Here is a 10,434-nt window from a genome sequence, read left to right on the forward strand (position 1 = left end):
CGATGTTTGGTAAAGGCATTGTTGAAATACGTAGACCCCAAGAAGCAATGGTTAATGCTTATATATCGACATTCTGAGGTATTCAGCCGGCTCGTACGTTCGGATCAACCTCTGGTGTTTCATTACGACTCGGCTTCGGTATCGGTATCGGCGGCGTGGCCCACTTCGGCGAAGGCAAGCAATGAAGCAATGTGCACACTGCGTTCGGGCTCGGTCGTAGCTCGGGATGCGAATGGTTATATTATCCGTCCAACTCTCCTGCCCTTGATCATTGTTCCCACAGCCTCCGTACAGCACAACAATCATGGTAGCAGCACGCAGCATCCAGAAGCATGTTTTTGTACCCTTGTCAAGGTCGGGGGTCCCATTGCGTAGCTCATGCCACGATACTATTTCCTCGATAGTCAATACGAGATATCTTTCAACAAGCCAGTCAAAGCAACAACACCTCCTCACGTCAACCCATGGTTCAACGCCGCCACGAAAACGCATCGTGATGGGAGTCACAGGTGCGACCGGAACACTATATGCCATTCGAATGCTGGGGCTACTTAAAGAGCTAAACGTCGAAACGCACCTGATTTTCTCGAAATGGGCCTTGGCTACTATGAAGTACGAAACCGAGAGGTCCTTCGCCGACATTGCAGCCCTTGCAACGAAGTACTACGCTATGAAAGACATGGCAGCTCCGCCATCGTCTGGCAGCTTCCTTCACGACGGTATGATCGTTCTCCCTTGCTCGATGAAAACACTAGCCGCTATTCGTTCTGGCTTCTGCGACGACCTTATCTCGCGATCGGCCGATGTATGCTTGAAGGAGCGACGGAAGCTACTGTTAGCTGTCAGAGAGACCCCTCTCAGCGCCGTTCATCTAGACAACATGACGTTTCTTGAAAGAGCTGGAGCGACAATCTTCCCTCCAGTACCTGCATTCTACACCAGGCCGAGAACGATAGAGGAATTGATTGACCAGAGCGTTGGCCGGATGCTTGACAATTTTGGCATTCATGTGGAGAATTTTGAGCGCTGGGAGAGCTTTCGGCTGGACAAGAAGTCGGAATGAAGAACGGGCGTCGAGCTGTATTCAGTCAGATCCCGGGAAAGTCGTTATTGAGGCCGAGCCAAAATTGGTCATGGAACGTCGGCTCGGTATCTGAAAGCATCATGATTAGTAATATCCATGTATGGAAATTGTACAAGAAGGTGGAACATACCCCATAAGATTGAATCGAAAGAGTCCAAGGTACTCTGATCAAAAGTGGTGGGGATCAGGTCCGGCAAGGTTGCAATGTTGCTTGGGTCAGGCACCGGTTGCGTTGAGCTGCCTGAACCCATGGGAACAAGCGTAGCAGGATTTGGTTGTGTTTGCCTCGTAGCAATCTTGCGTAGAGCAGCGATAGCTCTCGTGTGCGGCATGGAGAGACCAGTGTCTCTGTCGGATCCATTGTCAAGTGTTGGGATGACTACCTCCAGGAATTGCTTCTGCATGATTCTAGTTTCAGCGTTCTTGTCTGACTCGTGCAATAGTTCGAGCAGGAGTGCAGAGCTCAATGCTTCGTGTAGGGTTGTCCAAGTTCGTATAGCGTATGTAGTGAGCTTCTGTAGATTCAAGAAATGGCGAACGGTATTTGAGAGTGCAGCTCGACCTCTGGTGTTCAAAGCCATGCACTCTTGGTGGTTCTCGTTATCCGAGGCCAAAAATACAGGCCTACATATGACTGAGACTAGGAAACTCATGTGAAGGTTGATGGTATAGTGCTCGAGGCGGTCTTGCATGCTGAGACACGCTGTTCTTGTTTGTAAATGGGGCGAAGACTGCGTGATGAGGTTGTCGACTTGTCTAAGAGACTGATGGATTCGACTGAGGTTGATCTCGCGGGCGAGATGCATCAAATTGCCGACACAGAGTCTCGTGATCCCCCACATCATCTGTGAATAGTCCAGAACTTCTGCTGGTGTCGAGGAAGGAAGGTTTGACAGTGGCAATGTAGGTAAAGAGGTCGGGCGATCAAAGCAAAGCGATAGGATGCTGTCATGCTGCAGCACTGTCTTCCAGAGCTGGGATCGCATTCGTTTGTCACTGGCGGAAAGGCTTTGAATGTTTTCAGCGTCATGCAAACCAACGCTCTGCGCCAACCTCATGGTAGTGCCGAGTAACGCCCATGATGCGTTAGCGTCTCCGTCATTTCGAATGAAGGACCCAAGGAGAAGTAATGTTTGCAAACATGGCGCAGTTGGCCGAATGAGGTAGTTCGCTAGATGAAGCGCGCGGAAGCTCTTCGATGCAAAGTCTCGTGAAATCCTCCTTCGTTCGGACTGCACAAGATCGGAGTATTGCGCTCCGGATGCGAGGATAGCAAGGATAAGGGCAATAGTAGCGGCCGAGGTCACGTCAGACATGATGGTAATGCTATCTTCTAGATAGTCTGCGATCTTGAGGTCCAAAGGTTCTATGTCAATTAGTGGGCTTAGTGGATGCACCGTTGAGCGATAGAGATGGTAGTATCTTTGCATGATTAGCATGAGTCATCCGACCCTGGAAACGATCCCAGCATACCTCTGAACACTTTCTCGGCCAGGAAGAATCTTTGTCAACTCTAAGAAGCCGCTGTCGCGCTCATGATAGCGTTGGAAGGGGTTCCAACTCAGGACGCCTCCTAGAGCGAGGGCTGGAGAGACATCCTGAGCTACTTCACTGCCAGTCTCGGTGGCGAGCCGCTGCATGTATGCCGTAGTCGACTCTAAACCCAAGAATGGGGGGGCTCTGGTCACTTCCCGTTTTGATCCGGGTCGCAGCTGCTCGACAGACACTGTGACGTGCCCAGGTGTTGTGTCCCATACACGATCGGCAGGATAGGTGCATATCACGGGATGGCCACGCCTGACGCACATTGCGCATGGTTGTCTATTAATCAGTACATAGAATGCGAGGAGAATGCCATGAAAATGTCATACCCAGTGTCGCACTTAACTTTGCGTTTGTTGCACGGATAACAGGCAACTTTGTTCCGGGACCGTTTCCTCTCCCCGAGGATTCTGTCGGCTTCATCCGGAAAAGAGAAGGCTCTCTTTGACGCCATCCACGATCTGAATGATAGAGAGGTTCGCTTTAGTAGTACTGGCGTGATGCTGGCGCCTGATGTAGGAGGATGTAAGGGTGTTACAGCGTTCGGCAAGCTCGGAAGACGTCGGCATCGGAAGCAACCACAACCTAGCGTATAAGCTCGGCCATACCGAGTGTGTGCACATGCCGCCCATGTTTGATTGATTGAGTGATTGATTTAACATCCTATGTGAGTTTGAGACTATGGAAGACAAGAGGAGCAGTGGCTCCTTTAGTAATGCAAAGATTTAGTTACATGAGGCCTCCTTGGTGGCCTGGTCGGCGGCCTCGTTCCCGGGAATGCTCACATGGGCAGGTATCCAGCGGACAGTCACTGTCCATCCTTTATCCTGGAGTTCCTGGACCTGTCGCGCAATCTCTTTGAAGATGTAGGCCCCTGATTGTCCTTCTGCCTTAGCTATAGACCAGATAGCGGCCTAGTTGTCTGTATATATGGCTATCTCTTTCTATTCGCCGTGTTTGTCTACGTATTCTTACACGATCTGCTCGATGGGAAGAGGGAACGACTCTATGTCTAGCGCCGCTCTCAACGTAGCTCTGTAAGCACCACTGATGACTCTCGCTGCTTTTGCCTGTATGCTCTGCAGGATGTTGAGCATCTTCCTGGTGTACAGCTTCCCTTTCAGACTAGCGTTCGACCATATTGAGCAGGCGTACAACATCTGCAGGAGCGCGGTGCCTTCATATATCCGCCGCAGGTTGAGAAGGCTGGCACCCCAGTTGGAGCCTCCCAGGCAGCTGAGCGCGTTGACTGTCTTTGTTGTTTTTCGTCTGATCTGCTCTGTGTGCTCTTTCCAGTGTAGCTTCGCATCCATTGTCAGTCCAAGATATTTGCACGTTGCTTTGGGCTGTATCTTGGCCCACTTGGTTCGAATGGAAGTCTCAGTACTGATGCGCTTGTGTGATCTGGTGAAGTACGTGAGCTGGAACTTGCTTGGGGCAAAGACTGATGCATGTTTGCTAGCCCATTGCTCTCTCAAGGATCTTGCCCAACGTGTCGCACGTCTGCTCTGTTGTCTTGCCCCATGCCAGAATGCCGCCATCGTCTATGTAACCTGTGGATATGGCATCTGGCGCATGGTTGCATTCATCTATCAGATCGGCAGTGTAGAAGAGGTAGAGGATAGGCAATAGCGGCGAGCCCTGTGGTATGCCTGTGTTTATCTGGTAGGCCGTTGACCGGAAGCCGTCGATGGTGATACTCCTGTGTCTGTTGCTGAGGAAGCTTGCGATCCACTTCACTGTCTTTTCGTCTACTCGCCTCTTCCTCAGGTCGTGAAGCAGGCGTGCCGGAGACATCAAGCAGCAAGAGACTCGCCACCTGACTAGTGCCTTGGCTCCATGCTTTGTAGATCTTATGGGTGACGGCATGGAGTGCGTGCTCAGTAGGTCGCATCTTCGTGCCGCCCATGTGTGTCTGCGGTAGGACATGATGGGTCTCAGCCAGGTAGCTGAGCCGTCGTGCTATGACTGCATCCATGATCTTGCCTGTGTTGTTCATCAATGCACACTCTGCAAGGGTTTTATCCACTTTAAACGTGGCGTTGAGTTATGGTGTTGAGGATTTTGGTGCATAATACGCGGTCGGCGCATCTGGGGATGGCGTGCATGTGTTGACTAACTACGGTAGTCAGGCACATAGTCCTTTGCGGGAATAAACCAGTTTGCACCTCCCTTTCTGTAGTTTATCATATTGCCTAATCTTTACCCATAGTCAAGCCTAAGCATATGCTACTCCTATTTTCAACTTTTCCCCACCAACAGTGTCCTCAAATACCAGCTGGGTCCTTTCATCCTTTAATCGAACCATGACCTTCTCTTTAAAAACGTCGACAGTCTCAATGCCACCTCCAGTGTTTTCTAGTCGGCTAGAAGGAGTCGAATTCATTGCAAGCGCGGTCAGTTCTGAAGGAGAGCCCCAGCTGCTTGAATACCATCCGGTCGTTAAAGAATACGCAACGTGGCACAGAACAAGTAACACGTAAAGTGAGAGAGCAAACATTGCTGCGATTTGTGTTGTCCCCTTGGGGCTGTACGCGTAACCCAGGATCTGTACTTTGAGCACAAACTTGGTGGCATTCTCTTTATCGATCTCAGAGATGTCGAAGGCATCGCCACCATACCCCAATCGTCCGTTCTGGGGAAGAATCTGGTTCACCCACTTGCCAAGGCTCCATGGGTCCGAAGGATTGTCTAAACCGGCGAGAGTACCGACTAAAGTTCTTTCGAAATTTGCTCGACCGATACCGTTAACAACCAGCGTCGCTAGGATGTTCTCGACGATTATAGAGAACCACTCTGGATTCGTATTGGGCGTTGATGTCCATAGTCCCGCTGTTGATGCCATAGTAGAGAAAACAGTTTCGTTTGTTTGGAGGGATGTCGATACCACAGGGTTGAGGTATGCTGCCCATTCGGCACTGGGCTTAACTGTCTGGTAGGTCGCATTGAAAGTCCCGACGTTATCATATCCAGGGGGGGCGCTGAAGACGTGTGTTATGGAACTTCGTGAGGCTTTCAGCGTGATATCTGCTAGTTTGCTGTCAATGCTGCATGCGTGATATGCAGCTGGACCTGCATTTGACTCTGGAACTGTAGCCACCGCTAGCAGGGAAGACTGGGTTGCTTGCAGGAACTCGGCATCGTCGATCCAGTATAGTGAAGGGCGGTTGTTGACAGTAAGTAGTGTTTCGATTTGCGAAGTTATGTTCGTGTTATTGATTTGGAACCAGTCCTCGATACTAGCGAAGCTTCCAAGTCCGGCTGCAGAGCCTGGACCACCACTGAGTGTGACATGGCGAAAGCCAGGGAAGTTAAGGTTGACCGTATCGCCCAATGCATAGTCGGTACCGTGACATCGCGTCAGAACAATTGGCTGTAGGGTATCCGTCATAAAGGAAGCATCTCGACGATACTTAAAGTTGCCAATGTCTGCATTTGCCGCTGCATTAATCCAGTATCTCTCAAGGTCGACCAATGCATCCGCAACTATCGAAGGCGACACGCTCGCTAGCGTGAATGCGTTCGCCCAAAGGAGTGAAGAAGCTATGTCGCGGATGTTCCTTGTACGGAGAACAAACTGGCGTAGCGATGAGCGTCCAGGCATGTACAGTGACTGCGGAATGGCTCCCATGCCACCAAGAGACTGCCAATACGGAAAATACTGCTCATTGAAGACTTGCCAGCCACCGGCTGGACAAGATGGATCACCGTTGTCGAAGGCGCAATGACTCAGGTCCGTAGAAGCCTCTATCCTCTCAGGATTCAACGAAGATCTCGTGGCGTTGATCCAAAATGTCGTTCCACCAGCGGGCCACTCATCCAGTCGTGGTCTCATAAGTATACCAGTGGATGGGCCAACTGTAAGTCCCGCGATCGAGCATACAACGAGCAGGCAGATGACAAACCATTTTTTCCGCTTCTTTTGCCACTCATTATAGATTGTGCCCCAAAGTTCCGGTGACCAAAGAAAGGTAAGGTCCTTGAACTGGGTTGCTGAGAACACAGTACCAAATGGAACACCATCGCCAAACACTAACTCTTTCCGGATATATGTAATGACTATGGCGCTAAGTGAAGCAAGCATGAATAGTTCATGTAATTTCGCTGCAAAAAGTAGGGCCGCCAGCTTCTGATTGTCTTGCCCATTAGCGCCCGAAAGTTCACCGCCAATGTAGTGGTTAGATCCGTTGAGAACAAGTAAAGCAATTGCTGCCGATATTGGAACAAGATGTACGATGCATCGGAGTGTAGCCTTGCGTTTACTTTGCTTCATCACCACCTTCTTTGTCTCTCTGTCTGGCGAATCCATTATTTTAGCAAGAAGGTTGGAGCCGATTGAAAGCCCGAGGGTCTTAAAAAGTTGTTGAATATATGAGCGGAAGCCTCGATAGGGCTTCGAGGCATCGTGCGGGATCTGAATATTAAATTGTCGACCGGCTGTGTCTTCGGATGAGGAAATAGATGGTGTATTGCCTTTTGAGCTTTGAATCAAGCGTTAGCTTCTAGCCGTCCATAATGTTGACTGCTGTGTGGACATCGATAACTATTCTTCTGTACAGAGCGGACTATCGCAGGGAAGGACATACGGATTTGTGGTGATCAACGACGTCGTTGAGTAACCTGCACCTGGTAGGGCAGACATGTCAGAAGGTTCTTGGTCTCCCAACGAAGACTCCAGTCTGTTCAGCTCCCAAGTGCTCATCATGCCACTCGCAGCAGAGGCTTGCGGAATGCGGATGAGGCCGGAGCTGGGTAGATCGAAAAGTATATTGAGGATGGTAGAGGGAAGGACTGATTATATCGAACGGGTAGCCTCATCGCAAGATGGCAGATGGAAGGTGGGCATCATCTAGCCCCTGCATGATACACTACATGAAACGTCCTTTTTTGGAAGTCATACCGCACAGCTGATCCTACGACGCATGTTACCTCGAGGGTCCAACGACGATCGTCACCATTAGAAACTGTCATATGTAACACCGTGCAGTCCAACCGTAAGTTAGTACGTATAGCATTTAGACCTCTGTCAATATAGTCACGAGGTGATTCCAGGACGCATTTCTAAGCTCGACTCGAGCGACAGCAAAGTCCAATGAATGGTAGCCGGCAACCGCAATTTGCTGAGATGAGGCAGAAATAATGCAGCGTCTACGTATTGCCTTGCAGCCGCACGACTGTCAAGCTAAAAGAGGGTCTTTGGTTGGCGGATAAACCTAGTCATAAGCGCTTATGGTTGCGTGGTGATGAGAATGCCTGATTTCAGGGTCGACAGGCGGTTAGATGAATGATGTTATTGGAGCATGTGGGGACGGCCCCACATGTCAGGTCTATGCTTCGCCGTACCCGCCTAATGCCGCGAGCTTCTTTTCGCTTGCAGCTGAAGGACGAAATCCTCGATCAGTTGCGCAGCTCTCATTTCCTCGACCTACAGCATGCCTCTACGAAGCCTCGGTGGCAGCAATGATGCGCAACCTACGAGTGCTACGTCGTCGTCCAATTAAGCAAGTTCTCATTCTTGTTTTCATTTTATTCAATATTTTTGAGGTTGCGCAAATTCTGCGCTGCCTTTCGAGCCCTACGAACGAACCTGTTACTCAACGATCGGAACGAGTGTACATCGCTAGTATACATTGGAACAACGAGCGGATTCTGCGAAGTCATTGGAACGATGCCGTAATCGCTCTGGCTAATGCGCTTGGCCGGGAGAATGTCTTCGTTACAGTCTACGAAAGCGGGAGTTGGGACGATAGCAAAGGCGCCTTGAGAGAGCTTGACATGGCGTTAGCGGCACATAAGATCAGGCGAAACATAACTCTTTCGGAGACTACTCATCTAGATGAGATCTCTGTAGTGAACAGAGGCTCAGGCTGGATCGACACACCCAGGGGAAGGAGAGAGCTCAGACGGATACCATATCTTTCTCGACTTCGTAACTGGACCCTTGAGCCTTTGCAGGAGCTAGCTCGGCAAGGGGAGCGGTTTGATAAAGTTCTTTTCTTGAACGACGTCGTATTTAATGTATGCCTTATGGGCTGACTCACTCGAATGCCTGGAGTAGCTGACGATAGTACAGACGGACGACATTTTCCGATTACTCAATACAAACGATGGAGACTTTGCAGCCGCTTGTTCACTGGACTTTAGTCAGCCTCCGCAGTTCTACGATACATTTGCGCTCCGGGATGCCGAAGGTCATGAAAGACTCATGCAGACGTGGCCGTACTTCCGAGCCAGGGAGTCCCGAAGAGCGATGTTGAGAAATCGTCCCGTGCCCGTGACTAGTTGTTGGAATGGCATAGGTAAGTCTAAGATATTATTGATGGGCTCTACAGTCTATAGATTCGTTCCCTTATATATTTTCCTGTCAATGGCTAATTCGTTACGTTCCAATGCAGTTGCGATGCCTGCTGGACCTTTCGTTTCGAGTCCCTCGCTGCAATTTCGTGGCATTCCGGACTCTCTTGCGGCTTCGCATGTCGAAGGTTCTGAATGTTGCTTAATACACATAGACAATCCTCTTCGTGTCGAGAAACGAACTTACGTAAATCCTCAGGTGCGTGTAGGGTATAGTGGTGAGGCATACGATGCTGTACATCCGCAAGGATTGCTTCTTTCCTCTTGGCAGGTATTCAAGGCCTTGTGGGAAAATCGTATCCGCCGATGGATGACTTCACCTTGGCTCAAAGAGGGGGAGGTTTCGAGAAGAGTCAAAAGGTGGAAAAGTATGAGCAGAGAAAACGAAGAAGCTGGAGAGATCTGCCTTATCAACGAAATGCAGGTACTGGTTGAGAATGGCTGGGCTCATGTTTAGACAGTCGGTTTGCTGAATAGCCCAAGATTCTTTGGTACATTAGAGTTAATATTTGCACTACCAAGAGACACATAACAAGCTAGTAGATTCGTGCAACATGATCCACAAGCGAGCTAGTCACTTGCTCAAGTTTCGCGTCCTCGCACGTTCATAACTCAGCTTCTGTGCACTCAGACGATTGCGATAACATTACCCAATGTAATTACCAACATACTTGCCACAATTAATTGCAAAAAGTTTGGAATCTCAGCGAAGCGTTTTGCCGCGAAAACATTCCTTCTACAGTAGGACCGCAACAGTATTGCTGCTTCTAATTAACTCTCTGGTAGCGGGTTGGTATTGTAGCGAAGGTAAGCAGTAACATGGGTGTTGTGTGTTTATTGTCGTTAGCAACTGACGGACGGGCTGCACAGACGCTGATCTAGCCGGCGACGTGCATTGTATGGTACTGCGTACAGTGAACAGTTTGTTTACTAGGCGTAGTGAGAGGCCTTGGGCAAGAGCGAGGTGTGCTTCGAGATTACGTCACTATTGAGCTCTGCACGCGCGCTTGGCTGACGAATAACAGCTTCGGAGAGGGAGGGGGGTAGCTAGTTGACTGCCAAGAACGGCTTCGTGCCAGCGCTAGCGCGTTGCCCCCGCCAAGCAACAAATGAAATCGCCTTTCATTCAGTCCGTGCCTTGTCGTTCGCGTGACATGCGACATCTCCTCAGAGCCTCACTGTTGACCCCACAACAGAATTTCAGACTTCAATGTTCATATCTTCAAAAGACCGCCTGACATTCGACACAAGGTCTTCTATGATCACCGCCAACGACCAGTTTCTGCCGCCAGTAACAAGTCGAGAACAGCCAATTTGCTTCACACAGATGAGAGGTGTCACGGTATCCTCTCCAGATCCCCTGACAATATCCGGATCCGCTCCGTACTGTCCCTGACTGTACGCACCAAATCCCCAGCGTCCTTACACACCTCCAAAGCGGACGTACAACCTCT

General features: G+C 50.0%; 6 protein-coding genes across 6 annotated transcripts; 3 read left to right on the top strand and 3 right to left on the bottom strand.

Moving 5' to 3' along the window:
- The first annotated feature begins 95 nt into the window (after positions 1-95).
- On the top strand, positions 96-1,097 carry BU25DRAFT_135166 (Phenylacrylic acid decarboxylase). The gene has a single exon (XM_033700550.1). It carries the CDS (start codon positions 305-307, stop codon positions 1,061-1,063), a length of 759 nt encoding a protein of 252 aa, XP_033566056.1. The 5' UTR covers positions 96-304; the 3' UTR covers positions 1,064-1,097.
- BU25DRAFT_135212 (uncharacterized protein) lies at positions 1,098-3,262 on the bottom strand. The gene is made up of 3 exons (XM_033700551.1): positions 2,956-3,262; positions 2,558-2,905; positions 1,098-2,506 (listed from the first exon to the last, which is right to left on the bottom strand). Exons 1-3 carry the CDS (start codon positions 3,078-3,080, stop codon positions 1,132-1,134), a joined length of 1,848 nt encoding a protein of 615 aa, XP_033566057.1. The 5' UTR covers positions 3,081-3,262; the 3' UTR covers positions 1,098-1,131.
- An 89-nt stretch (positions 3,263-3,351) lies between these two features.
- BU25DRAFT_331642 (uncharacterized protein) lies at positions 3,352-3,540 on the bottom strand (the record flags this gene model as incomplete). Its single annotated transcript, XM_033702409.1, has 1 exon — positions 3,352-3,540. A coding segment is annotated over one exon (189 nt), but the record flags the coding sequence as incomplete, so codon positions are not given.
- A 72-nt stretch (positions 3,541-3,612) lies between these two features.
- On the top strand, positions 3,613-4,734 carry BU25DRAFT_474904 (uncharacterized protein). Its single transcript, XM_033710916.1, has one exon. The coding sequence runs from the start codon at positions 3,677-3,679 to the stop codon at positions 4,256-4,258; it is 582 nt and encodes a 193-aa protein (XP_033566059.1). The 5' UTR covers positions 3,613-3,676; the 3' UTR covers positions 4,259-4,734.
- A 110-nt stretch (positions 4,735-4,844) lies between these two features.
- On the bottom strand, positions 4,845-7,379 carry BU25DRAFT_487465 (uncharacterized protein; the record flags this gene model as incomplete). The annotated part of the gene is made up of 2 exons (XM_033711282.1): positions 7,213-7,379; positions 4,845-7,107 (listed from the first exon to the last, which is right to left on the bottom strand). Exons 1-2 carry the CDS (start codon positions 7,329-7,331, stop codon positions 4,845-4,847), a joined length of 2,382 nt encoding a protein of 793 aa, XP_033566060.1. The 5' UTR covers positions 7,332-7,379.
- A 630-nt stretch (positions 7,380-8,009) lies between these two features.
- BU25DRAFT_358214 (glycosyltransferase family 69 protein) lies at positions 8,010-9,550 on the top strand. Its single transcript, XM_033703604.1, has 3 exons — positions 8,010-8,644; positions 8,700-8,925; positions 9,022-9,550. The coding sequence occupies exons 1-3, from the start codon at positions 8,087-8,089 to the stop codon at positions 9,435-9,437; spliced, it is 1,200 nt and encodes a 399-aa protein (XP_033566061.1). The 5' UTR covers positions 8,010-8,086; the 3' UTR covers positions 9,438-9,550.
- Positions 9,551-10,434: the final 884 nt, after the last annotated feature.

The sequence above is a fragment of the Macroventuria anomochaeta genome, assembly GCF_010093625.1.
Source record: "Macroventuria anomochaeta strain CBS 525.71 unplaced genomic scaffold BU25scaffold_3, whole genome shotgun sequence".
NCBI classification, from domain to species: Eukaryota; Fungi; Ascomycota; class Dothideomycetes; order Pleosporales; family Didymellaceae; genus Macroventuria; species Macroventuria anomochaeta.